A 14,424-nucleotide genomic window follows, 5' to 3' on the forward strand; every position below is an offset into this window, starting at 1 on the left:
AGATTATTTTTCCTAGAAATGTAACAGCAAATGTTCTTTAAATTTTGCACTACCTTAAAAAAATAGTTGCACTAACTATGTTACCATGATGTTCATTGTTTAAAAACATAATAAAAATCAATAAAAAATATAATTTCTTAAAACAATTATAACATGGACACAATAATTAATCCAGAAATTACTATTATGACCAAAAATACTATTTCTTTAGTACTACTAGTTTCATCTCCATAATAACTTATCATAACTTTACGTTTTTTCTGCAATTCAAGTATAGATATAACTATATTCAATACATCGGGTATCATCAAAAACAAATCACGTATAATCTAGAAAAAAAATATATAAATATTATATTTACATAAAATAATGTCATTGAGATGTATAAAATGCAAGATATTAAGGTGATAAAATTGTTAAGCTCTAAGTATTCAATCTAAATTAACTAAAGTAAAAAAAATTGTTTTTTTTTTTATACTTTTCACTTAAAATCCTTGAATTTTAGATACATAAGGATAATTAAATGTTTTTAAATTATTTAAAAAGAATTTGAGTCTTTTTTTTCTTATAAATTCTATTTAAAATTAAATAAATTTTTATTTCTTTTATAAGTACATTAATATTTACTAATCAATTTCAATAATGTATTGAAAATCATCATCTCACTTGATGGGCAAATCCACTACCTCCAATGACATTTACAACAAACTGATCAAATCCAGCAGCGATCATATGAATAAGACCTATCGTGATCACTGATAACATATAACATTTTTTTATTTCTCTTTTACGATCACATATTTTATACAATATAATTGTTGAATACAATTCTGTAACCGTGAAAAATATTTGGTGGTTCCATTGTGAATAGAAATCATCATTCCAGTAGTTTATAAATCCCCACCTTTAAAGATTGATAATTTTTATTATTAATTATTATTCAATAGTAAGATTAAAAAAGGGGCTTTGTGCAACAACTACATATGTCCAAATTTTTCAGATAATAACTTTTTGTTAATTTTGAATAAATCTGTATGATTCAATATTAAAATGAGTTCTTATTATACATGGAGATATTTAATTTAGTAAAACCATTGCTTTTAATTAATTTTTTTTTATAAATTTGTTTCTCCTGAAAAGTAAAAAAAAAATGGTCTAAAAAGATTATTGCACCAAGTTCTTCATTAAAAGAATCTAATAACATATGTAGAGCTTTTATTTTTTAATGATTTGATTTTCATCTAATAATATAAAACTTGATAATTATCTTAAATTGAAATGGGAAAAATAAAATTATCTGAAGTATCAATACTAAAATGATGAAATAAATTTAATTTAATAAATAAAATAAAATTCCATCCAATGTAAAATTTCGATTTTATTTTCTTACCAAGAGTAATAATGTGAAAATAATGACAGAATGAAAAGTAATGTCATTTTAAACCGTAATTGCTTGTCTATAAATAGCTTAATAATGCTTTTAAAACATTCATACAATACAATTATACAACAAACAGTTAATGCCCACATTTTGAATGTATTATCAGTGGCATTAAAGTACATATGTTTGTACCTTGCAATACCAGCCTCATAAGGACCTTTAACAAAATAAAAATAATTAAATTTGTTTTTTAACTAATAATTTTTATAACCAAGACAAGAAACCTTTGAATACTGTATCCCAACAAGAACATCTACAATGTTCCTTATTGACACTGTATGTATAATCGCTCCAGAATTTATCAAGTATAAATATATGTACAGCTGGTATTAATATAGGAATTATAATTGCCAAACATTGTATTGTTTTTGATACAATATGTTTTGTTGCACTAATCATAACTAAAACTATAAAATTAACTAAACCTTTTGACAAAAAATATTTTATATTACATTAATAATGTATGTCACAACATACTTTAAAAAGTACAAATATAGAATAGCATAATGATTGTATTTTGTTCTAAAAAATACCTTACGAAATAATTTTGAATTTAATATAATATATTAGATACATTTAATAAACATAAGTATGTAGCTATAATAGGAGTTTAATTTATATATTTAAATAGATAAATGATATCAGATGATTAATGTTATTGATAAGAGTTTTATCTTATCTGTTGTGTTACGATGATAACGATTAATTACTTACTAGCATAGATTAAATACACATGTATTTAATCTATGTTACTAGTTACAGTCTATAGATCTCTTAATCATCGATATGACATTGATGCTTTATCAGTGAATGCTATGATGATAGTAAATTGAGGCTATTTGTTTGTATTATTACATGATAAGATTTTATTTTTTATTATTTAATAGTTAGTAATAAATAATTATTATGAATTATGTAATTTGTAATAATATAAAAGTTATAAGTTATTACAAAATTAAAAAACAGTATCTTATGCGCTTATCACAATTCAAATGTAAATACACAGACTCATTATCATATCCATTCAAGACAGCGAAAACACAAGAACCTCAATTATGAACACAGAAAGTCCATTCCATGTTTATAAGATCTGTTACAGTTACAAAAATAAATAATCTGTAAACTATGAAATAGCCGTGTATAAGACTAAATCATGAATAACATAAAAAATAGTATTTCCCATGAAGAAATTGTGTTGATCCATACACTTTTCAATGAGTTATAGCATTATAAAGTTAAAAATGTAAAAAATAAAATCGAGAATTTTCATAGAATAATAGCATTTGGTAGCCATTTTCACAATGAAGACAAAATAAAGTCCGAAATTTTTATTTTCTATAATAAAGTACATTACATTAGCTTTAATTTAAGATATATATAAAAGTGTCAGTATTTCTGGAACACTTTCAAAATTTAAGTTGACAAAGTTATCATTTTAAATCCCCCCCTGTGGGCAGGTAAAGGGCAAGATATAAAAAAAAACATACCAAATGAAAGGTAATGATATCATGCATCTATATAAAAAAAGAATTATATTGATATGTTTATTTTTAAAAAAGTTATGGCACTTTTAAGTAAAAAAAATTTCGAAAATTAGCGATTTTTAAATTTGTAATTTTTTTGGAGTTTCCCCCGTTTACGGTGAATGAGGGAAATTTTTTCAATTTTTGAGGGTAATGTCTTCGACTAGATACGATTTGTGATCTTTTGACGTATCATTGAAAGAAATCGGTTCTGTGAGATCTGAGAAAAAGTGGTAACAGACACAAAAAAAAAACAAATCATTTTAAAACCTATTCGCATTGAAGCTAAAAAGTTTTTTAATACGCTTTTATTAGTTTCACATGTATGTTGTATGTTGTATGTTGTTTGTATGTAACTTTCCAAACGCCACGCGTTATCGCATATTCCGTTGTCTAGACTAGACTGTTATACGCATTCACCCCTCCCCACGCCTCGCTCACAATACGACGGTACACTATTCCTATAAAAATTTATTTTTAGTTATCGTACCCGTACACGCGTGCTTGTCATCAATATTATATATATGTAAACAAATTTTTATTTTGACTGACCAATAACGCCCGCGTCTAATGCGCCTTACGTATATATATATATATTCCTACCGCCGTTTATACCTCGGGTATAACGTTAGTCCGACCCGCCCGGCCATAAAACACAGCTATACTTAGTGCATGATACTTTTACGTAGTTAAGTCGCATTATTTGTATAAATATATATATTCTAATTACTATTAAAATTAATATATTAACACGATTTATTCTAATTAAGAGATATAAAGTATTCATTCCGATTACGAGGGATGATTTCCGTATCGTCATTTTTCGTCACTACCTCCACGTTCCGGGAGTGAGTAATTTACGCGCCTGCTGCTTTCCTTGGATGTGGTAGCCGTTTCTCAGACTCCCTCCCCAGAATCGAACCCTGATTTCCCGTTACCCGTAACAACCATGATATTGATAGTAACTACTATCATAACATGAAACTAAAAAGTAAAAAATAAATATAGTTTAAAAAACTAAAAAAACACGCTTTTAAAGTACATCGAACTAAAAAGTTAAAAATAATTTTTAAAATAATTATGAACAAAAAATACTAGTATTATTGTGATAAAAGCGTGGGTGCTTTGTGCCATATTTTTCGTATATTGAGCGCCCGACGCTTTTATCACAATAATACTAGTATTTTTTGTTCATAATTATTTTAAAAATTATTTTTAACTTTTTAGTTCGATGTACTTTAAAAGCGTGTTTTTTTAGTTTTTTAAACTATATTTATTTAAACTATATTTTTTGGTTATAAAAATACACAATGATTCAGTGGCGTAGCTAAGGGAGGGTCTAATGGTGCTATAGCGCCCCCCCTATTGGCCATATTTTTCTTATTCTTTTGAAATATTTAAATTTAAATATGAAAATTGTGTTACAAATATATAAATTTACACATATACACATATATCGTCTTCTACACTTTATAAAATTTAGCCCCCCCTTGCGAAAATCCTGTCTATGCCTCTGCAATGATTAATAAAAATTATAATTTTAGAATAAATGATAGACATAATAATACTCAATACTCTCAGAATTGGGGAAAATTCTAAAAATAGCTTAAATGCAATGCACTTACTTTGGTTGTGTATGATGTAGTGTGATATGGTTTTCATACAATCGTCAATCGAATACGAAATAATGTGTTCATAACAAAATGTGGCATCAGTTGATAAATATTTCTTGTGTTATGTTTTAATTATATAGTGTTTTATGTTTATAATAATAATTTATACATCGTGAATCTAAAATTTTTTGTTATGTCGATAAGTAAAATAAGTGGTTCCAGTGATAATCAACCACTTGAAATTTTTTGAAAGCACATGTTGCTTTTGGAATAATCTACCTACTTTTTAAAATTAAACACTATCTACAGATTTGCATTGAAGCGTTTCTTATGATAATGATTTTAATCAGTCAGATTTTATCTATACTGGACTCAACTATGTCACGTCCTCACTGTACCATGACACTACTGTGCTAGGTTTTTTTTTTATTAACTTCGATGTCTGTTTTCACCATGAAAACAAAATGAAGTCCAAAACTTTTTTTCCATTATAAAGTATGTTACATAAGCTTTAAATTAAGATATATATAAAAGTGTCAGTATTTCCGAAACATTTTCAAAAGTTAATATTTTGTGAAAAAATTGCCATTTTGAAAGCCCTCCTGTGGACAGGTAAAGGGTCAAATGTTCACAAAAATATATGAAATGATAAATAAATGCCTAAGGGATCTATAAAAAAAGAAATTATATTGATTTGTATATTTTTTAAAAAGTTATGGCAGTTTTAAGAAAAAAAAATGTTGAAAATTACCGTTTTTTAAATTTAAATAATTACAAATTTGTAATTTTTTTGGAGATTTCTCCTATTTACGGGGAATGACGGAAAAATTTTCAATTTTTGAGAGTAATTTTTTCGACTTATCGTTGAAAGAAATCGGTCCAATGAGAGCTGAGAAAAAGTGGCCACAGAAACAAAAAAAAACACATCATGGTAAAATTAATAATTTCTTAGCTTCGCATCGAAGCTAAAACGGTAGCACAGTGGTGTCGCGGCACAGTATGGACGTGGATAAGTTGGAACAAGTATAGACGATATCTGACAGTGATTAAAATCACTATCATAAGAAACGCTTCGATGCAAATCTGTAGATAGTGTTTAATTTTAAATAAGGAACTTTCATCTGAAGCAAATATATACTTTTCTTTTTCAACTTTTCACGTTGTTTTCAAATCTGCAATTAGACTTTTTCTATTACTTCTAATTTTTGATATTATTACTTATTATAAAAAAAAAAGTATTTACTTATATAATAAATGATTAAGAACAATAAAAAATTGTTTTAAATTAATACTGATTTTGATTATTAATATGTTACATATAAGGAAAATGACATATTTAACCTATTTTTTAATCCTTTAAAGTTGATATTTGTGAAAGCTTATAATTAAAAAAAATTAATTTATTACCATTAGTAAAAATTGAATATTTACATATAAAAAAATAATTAAAAGAAAAGCACATTAGTGAAATGAATACCTTCTCAGCTTCGCATCGAAGCAAAAAAAAATTGTATTAATCCAAACATTTTTCACAAATTTATAGCAATATAAATTTGATAATTTTAACAAAAAAATAGTATCTTTTTGACTACTGTAGCTGTTTATAGTACTAAGACAAGTTTCGAGGACAAAGTTTTTAAGTAGGAATTTACTTAAAATGTAAAAATGACTTATTTATCATAAACCGCTCAATTACTCAAAAATTTTTAGTTACATATACTTGATTTATTAGCTACATCGTCCTTCATAAGTTAAAAGGGTTTAAAATATATATATTTTGTGGTAATATACATATTCAACTAGGTTATAAAATATAGAATTATCAAATTAAAAAAATGACTGGTCGATAACAACTTTAAGATCAGTACTTCAAAAATTATAACAATTTTAAAATATAGTCTGGAGTGAGTCACGGGCATAAATATTTATAATATTAGACATTTCTCAGCCGTACTAAGGGTGTCCTTGTGGGAGGCGATTGGAGCAATCGACCTTCTATAATGTTTTCAAATATAAATATAATGTGTATATCTATAATAAGTACACACATCATTATATTATACATGATATGCAAATAATAATAAATCTTATAACTTAAAAATGTTTTTATATGTTGGGGTGTACGGAAATTTTTCATTCGAAAACCGTTTTTTTATTCTAACCAGTAAATAATAATCTCTACAAAATTTGAGACAAATCCGGTAACTTTATCTTAATAAATTTTATAACTTTAGTCGCTAAATAATGTATAAATATATCGTATTTTTGGTAAAATATAGTAAATATTGGTTTATAAAATATAATTAATAATACAATTTCATCATTGCTTATGAAATTTTTTTATTAAGGTAATTATTTTCTAAAGCTGCTGGAATATTAATACTGAACTTAAATATTTATACTTAAGCCAAGTCTTGTTCAATTATCTGTAATTTTATGTGTACGGTTTCTAATAGATCCGTTTCCAAACGGATCTATTTTATCTTAATTAAAAGATAAAATAGTTACCTGATTTATACAAATTATAGAATATTGATTAAGTCTTGAACTATAATAATAATCGTGTCTAAAGTTTAGGATTAAAATTAAATTATTAGCATCATATTGTATTATATTTTATTCGGTTGACATACGTTATATAATTTTTACTTAATAGATATTTATGGTTTTTTTTATATTTATAATAATTTTTTCGAATTTCATCAATAGTTTTTAAATAAAACATTATAAAATCAACTAATTTTTTTGAATTGGTGCGATTAAACCATCTATAACTATATTTAAATTACTATAAATTGACGACAATGGAACAATGATAGAACCAAACCTTTTTTTTTTAATCTTTAAACATTTTTTTAATATACAGAGTATTTAGTAAGTAAGGAAATAAGTCAATTACTACAAACAACGAGATCAATAGAAAATCGTTTCCTTACTTACTGAACACTTTATATACTACAGAAAAGTATGTACTAACATATAAATTTCTTGTTAAATAATATAACTAATTTTCAAAAATTTTTATGAATATAACATATAGTAATAATGTTTTAATTTAGATAAAACTTTTATTCAATTTTTTTTTAAAAAACTATATTAGAAGTATCATGTATATTCTGGGGGGTATGTTTTGCTTGTCTCCCGAAACAAATTTTTGGTAATTAATTCAAAGATGTTAAATGAGTTCATACAAAAAAATTAATATTTTGTGAAATTTGAAACTTTGTGACTATTTTTATCATTGAGATTTAAATTATGATTTAAGAAAAAATTTTAAATCATATTTTGAAAAATATGTAATATTTTTTTTATTCTAAAACCTTTATATTTATAATATTTAATAAATTATTGAAAATAGTAAGAAATTTTCTAAAAAAAAATAGTCAAAGTCAAACTTTTACCACAAGTTGCCTTATTTTAACGTTATCGGAATTAGCAGGTATCATTTTTTTACTGATTAAAATATAAAAACCGAACTTTGAAAGAATTTGAAAATTTGTCTAATTTCTGGTATTCTAATATATGCAAATATTTTTGTCACATTTGTTTATATGCACATTAACAGATGTAGACATTGCTAAACTAATTTTTTTTTTTAAATAAAATTCTATACAAATTTTTTGTTTAATTTAGTTATAAAATTTATCTTTATGCTATTTGTTTATTGTTATGTAATACGTTTATAAATAAAAAAACTCAGCACAGGAGGGTCGCGGCACAGTGGTGACGTGGCATAGTTGGATCAAGTATAATGATATCTGACAGTGATTAAAATCACTATCAAAAAAAACGCTTCGATGCAAATCTGTAGATAGTGTTTAATTTTAAAAAATTGGTGGATTATTACAAAAGCTACATGATCTGCTAGTTCCTTATTAATATCCTGATTAAAATAAAGTATGTCAAATGAAAGAGGACTATAAATATTATTTCTTATTAAAAAAATTGTATTGATCCATACACTTGTCAATAAGTTATAGCATTATAAAGTTAAAAATATAAAAAATAAAATCGAGAATTTTCACACAATAATAGCATTTGGTAGCCGTTTTCACCGTGAAGACAAAATAAAGTCCGAAATTTTTTTTTTACATAATAAAGTAGATTACATTAGCTTTAATTTAAGATATATATAAAAGTGTCAGACTTTCCGGAACACTTTCAAAATTTAAGTTGAAAAAGTCAATTTTTTGTGAAAAAGTTGTCATTTTGAATCCCCCCCCCTGTAGGCAGGTAAAAAGTCAGATTTATAAAAAAAATATACCAAATGATAGGTAATGACATCATGCATCTATAAAAAAAAGAATTATATTGATATGTTTATTTTTAAAAAGTTACGGCAGTTTTTAGTAAAAAAAATTTAAAAAATTGAAAAAATTAGCCATTTTTAAATTTGTAATTTTTTCGGAGGTTTACCCCATTTACGGGGAACGAGGGAAATTTTTTCAAATTTTTAAGGGTAATGTCTTTGACTAGATACGATTTGTGATCTTTTGACGTATCATTAAAAGAAATCGGTTCGGTGAGAGCTGAGAAAAAGTGGTAACAGACACAAAAAAAAAACACATCTTAGTAAAACCAATACCTTCTCAGCTTCACATCGAAGCTAAAAAATGTTTCTTAATAAAAAGTATTTTTTCATTATACTTGTATGTTTATTATATTTTATTACTAGTTATATTATGTGTATCAATACAATTTATTTCTAATCTCACACATGTGGAGAACATCAATTAATAGATAAAAATAAGGTTGGGCATATTATTTCGAGCGTAGCTAGAAAATTTCTTTTAGTCTTTGGAAATGGAGCACTCCATTAAGTTTAAAACACTATTTTTCTCTAATGTACTCAAAGTAATTAATGGAAATATTTTATTTTCACCCCCTGTCGCCTAAAGTTCATAAGAAATATCCCCTCTCAGGGTTGGTAAAGCACGTTTAAAAAAAAACCGTTTAAAATTTCCAAAAGAAATAATGTACATTTTTTAATTTTTGGTGTTTTAAACACGCAGTGTTATTTGCACCTGTTTACATATTGTAGCATTATTTGCAAATTTTTTATTTTAGTATGGAAATAAAAAACTTTATTAAGGTCATCATTGAAATAAATTTTCTACAACTATTCTTATTTTTAATAAAAAGATAGATATAAAAAAATAGATTCATAACTTTTTGAAAATGAAAATAGCAATAATACTAAATATTCAAGTGTATTTATGTATGTTTTTCGCTTTTTTACATACTGAAGGAACACATAATAATAAACAAAATGCGATTATCATAAATAATTTTCTACGTCATCCAGGATGGAATAATATAAATGATGTCGAATTAATTAAGTATGGGAACAATAAGCATGAACTGAAAGATTTAATTTTTAATACTGTTGTAACATCATTTAATTGTGATAAATGCACACGGCAAGCAATGATATTCCTTGGATGTTCTTATGCTAATGATCTAGATATAATGAACTTTTCATTAACTAAATTTCAAAAACATTGTTTTGAACTATTAGATTCTGGTGATGGTAGTGCGAACGATTGTACAGTCACACTTTTAATGAAAATGATTGAAATTGTTCCGATGGCAAAATATATGAAAGGAGCTTTAGGTGCAATAGAAAAATATCATACTGTTTCCCGGAAAATCGTAAAAAAAAGACGTTTTCTTTTAAACAGGTTACTAACAAATATACAGGAAGAAGAAACTTTATTGACGACGTTGAGAACCAGATCGTATACAATTAAGGATGTATTAACGACTATCGCGGAAATATTATTGTCAAGGCATAATGAACTTAATAAAGATAAGTCATTTTGTCAACTAAAACACTTGGATTTTGATTCATTGTGGAATTTATGGATTATAGAATTCAATACATTCAAACAACAAGGAAAATTTCAAGAACTATTTATTTTTCTTAGTGATAAAATTAGAAATTTTATCCAAACAACAATCGCGAAAAAATTTATTGAACTTGGATTTATATTTGATTGGAATACAAGTCAGACATTTTTACCTGTTCAACCATTTACCAGTGACAATCATTGTATAACTATTTAAGCAATATTACATTTATTTGAAATAATTTGTTGTTAACATATTTAGATATCGTACAAAATCGTTTTATAAATTTTACACAAAATACTAATTTTTTAGATACGCAAGAAGCAATTCAAGAAAATGGTAAATTTTCCCTAATACTTGACAGTACCGCTATTTTTTAATCTAAAAAAGTTTTAAATTGACCTAACAACCATTTTAATACGTTTAGATATTACAACTTCGATACTACATACTAATGATGTAGAAACACAGGAAGACATTAGACAAGAAAGTAATGATTTTATAATACACTAAAATACTTTTCATATATTTTATCACTTGTGGCTAATTAATTGAATAAAATTAATAGGCCCTCGATAGAATTCGAGAAGTTGTCGAATTTCTGACATTTTAATATATTTTATACTCCTTAATATACGTATATTAGGGTGGATCAAAAAAACTTGATCATTGAAATTTTAATGAGAACAATTTTAACTTTATTATATACATTATAATAAGTATTTTGTGAAAATTTGAAATTTTTAAAAAAAATTTTACTAGTCACTCAACGTGCTTTTCATATTTTTATCAAAAATAATTGGAAAAACGGCTTCTGTTTTACAATTTTTATGCAAATATTATGATTAGTGTAACAGAGTAGTTTTTTTGCTTCAAAATATTTAGTCGAAAATTGATAGTGTGGATATTTAACGTCATTATATTTTATATTTCTAGTAGGTCTAGTAAGCTAAAAATTAAAAAAAATATATTTTTATACAGTTTGGCTGATATTTATGTATATTATAAAAAGAAAAAAAAATTTTTCACTAATCCTAAAAACTTATACCATATTTTAAAAATAAAGCATTAGCTAATATATATGATATTCTTGTAAATATTATTAAATGACGGTTGATCATTAAATACCTTTTAATTTTTATTTTATTATTAAACAGTTCATTTATACTAACTAGAATAGTTTTGGTTTTAGTTGGTCTGTTTGGTCCATTGTGAGCACCTCATACCGAATTGTCTTGATTCGGTTTAACCATCGAAGTGTTATCACCAAAGTGTTTACTAACTAGAATAAATAACATAAACATATAAATAAAAGCATAAATTTAATTAAAAAAAATATAGTTTAAAAAACACGCTTTTAAAGTACATCGAACTAAAAAGATAAAAATAATTTTTAAAATAAGCTTAAAACAATTACGAACGAAAAATACTAGTATTATTGTGATAAAAGCTTGGGTGCTTTGTGCCATATTTTTCGTATATTGAGCGCCTTACNATACGAAAAATATGGCACAAAGCACCCAAGCTTTTATCACAATAATACTAGTATTTTTCGTTCGTAATTGTTTTAAGCTTATTTTAAAAATTATTTTTATCTTTTTAGTTCGATGTACTTTAAAAGCGTGTTTTTTTAAACTATATTTATTTTTTACTTTTTAGTTTCATGTTATGATAGTAGTTACTATCAATATCATGGTTGTAATGGGTAACGGGAAATCAGGGTTCGATTCCGGGGAGGGAGTCTGAGAAACGGCTACCAAATCTAAGGAAAGCAGCACACGTTCAGGTTAGCGTAACTATTGAGCTTTGGCCCCATACTGAAATATTTATTTGGAAAAAACTCGCGTAATTATGCATCATTACTTTGTTTCCCAAAAATAACTGCTTATTAGTTAGGACATCAAAAATGTGGGTAAATAGGTGCATGACCAAAATGTCAATAGAATTTATTAAACTTCTAAAATCCTTGGTGCTTTAAATAAACACAAAAATGTTTAAATACAAAACTCAAAACGCAGTTATATAGAACTTAAATTTTTTTTATTCGAGTTGTTCTTATTTGTACAATAGAATTGTAGTAAAAACAAATACTCATTAATATGAATTATTTAAAAATTAATTCGATTTCATAGATTAATTTATTCGTATGTTAATATATCGAAGAAATTAAAAAAAAAATTATAAAGCTATATATACAGGGTGATTTTTTTATCATAACCCACTCAATTACTTACAGAATAATAATAATTAAAAATTTTTTTTTTATTATTATCTTTAGTTACACATTATTCTTGAATTATTAACTATGTAATACTTTTTAAGTTCATCCCTTATGCCTGGTAAGGGTGTCAACTTTGTTTTTTTAAATGGTAACACATTTTGAATTTAATAAAATGTTTTAGTTTTTAATTTAATAACAAATGTCATTTGAATTTTTAATATAACTTTATTCGTTTATTAGATATAAACATTTAAAGTTTCAATTTTTTGAGTTAATATATAGGTATAATACACAAGGGATTACAAATACAGGTAGCTAATTGATTTTTTATGATATTGCTATCACAGTCACGGATTGTTTATTATCAATTATGACTATCAATAGATATACATTCTGTATTGTCAGTTAGTGTATTTATAAACTCACAACAATGTGTCTTACTACCATTGATAATAACAATGCTTTGTACCTGCTAATATCGATGTCATAAAAAACCAATTAGCTACCTGTAATTTTAATCCCTAGTGTATTATACCTATATATTAACTCAAAAAATTGAAACTTTAAATGTTTATATCTAATAAACGAATAAAGTTATATTAAAAATTCAAATGACATTTGTTATTAAATTAAAAACTCAAACATTTTATTAAATTCAAAATATGTGTTACCATTTAAAAAAACAAAGTTGACACCCTTACCAGGCATAAGGGATGAAATTAAAAAGTATTACATAGTTAATAATTCAAGAATGATGTGTAACTAAAGATAATTGAAAAAAAAATGTGTTAATTTATTATTAATCTGTAAGTAATTGAGTGGGTTATGATAAAAAAATCACCCTGTATATATATATTTTATACGAATTGGACAAAATTTAAATAATCTTCGTATAATATCGCGGCACTTTCGTAGGCGGTTTCCGGCTGGCGTCGAAAAGTTGGCAGCGTTAATGGCGACGGTACGCGGATGCGGATCGGTTCGGTCGTGCGGCACGTCAGGAGCCGGTGGCGTACATCATCGACGTTGCCACTTTAACAACGGGAAGAAGACTCAACGTATCATTTGCGGCGGGTCATCGTCGGCCGTGCGGCACTTGCTGGACTTTACACCGTGGCGTATGGTCACTTATACTGATAGTAGGGCGACGGCTGATAAAGGTAGCGCGATAAAGGCCGTGTCTCAATAAAAATTTATTTACACATATATATAATTAATGACACGCGCGCGTCTAAGGGTTGGAAAATATTATTTTCGACGACTGGTGAGAGGGATGGGCTGAATGCGTTACGACCGTCTAGTCTCGTGCGCGTGCGCGTGGAAAGTTACAAACTACAAACAACAAACACACAACATACACGTGAAACTAATATAAGCGTGTTAATAAGTGTGTTAGAAACAGTTAACTTATGTGAAGTCAAAGGTTTACTTTATTTTAAACGTTTTGTAGTCACAACATATTTTGTTCATTTCATGAGTATATATCGTCTTTCATTATTTATTTAAATCGATTATAATTTTTCCCATTAATACTGTATTAGACTAAACTACTAAAATTAAAATATTTTTTTACTTTTGAAGTCTGGAAAATAAAACAATCACAATGTTGAAATGAATATTTTAACATCAGATGTGATATAGTGTATTAAAAGCAGGACGATAATCTTGTGGTATTTTTTTTCTCAATGCATTGTCTTTTAATATATAGTAGTTTTATAATATTAGTGGATTTAGTTAATAATGATATTAAATATATATATATATATATATATATAT

At 25.8% G+C, this 14,424-nt stretch overlaps 2 protein-coding genes and 1 long non-coding RNA gene across 6 annotated transcripts in view; 1 reads left to right on the top strand and 2 right to left on the bottom strand.

Annotated features, from left to right (window-relative positions):
* Positions 1–111: 111 nt before the first annotated feature.
* Positions 112–4,641, bottom strand: LOC126894139 (uncharacterized). The gene is made up of 5 exons (XM_050664909.1): positions 4,590–4,641; positions 1,666–1,848; positions 1,391–1,598; positions 667–904; positions 112–329 (listed from the first exon to the last, which is right to left on the bottom strand). The coding sequence occupies exons 1-5, from the start codon at positions 4,624–4,626 to the stop codon at positions 147–149; spliced, it is 849 nt and encodes a 282-aa protein (XP_050520866.1). The 5' UTR covers positions 4,627–4,641; the 3' UTR covers positions 112–146.
* Positions 4,642–5,613: 972 nt separating this feature from the next.
* Positions 5,614–12,516, bottom strand: LOC126894143 (uncharacterized). The gene is made up of 3 exons (XR_007701326.1): positions 12,080–12,516; positions 11,600–11,709; positions 5,614–5,749 (listed from the first exon to the last, which is right to left on the bottom strand). It is a non-coding gene; the product is annotated as an uncharacterized LOC126894143 (long non-coding RNA).
* Positions 6,828–14,424, top strand: part of LOC126894135 (uncharacterized) — a 10,752-nt gene continuing 3,155 nt past the window's right edge. The window contains exons 1-4 of one of the 4 annotated variants that reach the window (XM_050664902.1): positions 6,828–6,925; positions 9,826–10,629; positions 10,689–10,766; positions 10,855–10,917. In XM_050664902.1, the coding sequence (XP_050520859.1) occupies positions 10,005–10,629; positions 10,689–10,766; positions 10,855–10,917 (766 nt within the window). In that variant the 5' untranslated portion in view covers positions 6,828–6,925; positions 9,826–10,004. Of the gene's footprint in view, positions 6,926–9,711; positions 10,630–10,688; positions 10,767–10,854; positions 10,918–14,424 lie in introns of those variants that run through there. The other 3 variants (XM_050664899.1, XM_050664900.1, XM_050664901.1) reach the window with 3 other exon arrangements.

Source organism: Daktulosphaira vitifoliae, unplaced genomic scaffold (assembly GCF_025091365.1).
Source record: "Daktulosphaira vitifoliae isolate Bord-2020 unplaced genomic scaffold, ASM2509136v1 Scaffold_1, whole genome shotgun sequence".
Classification (NCBI taxonomy): Eukaryota; Metazoa; Arthropoda; class Insecta; order Hemiptera; family Phylloxeridae; genus Daktulosphaira; species Daktulosphaira vitifoliae.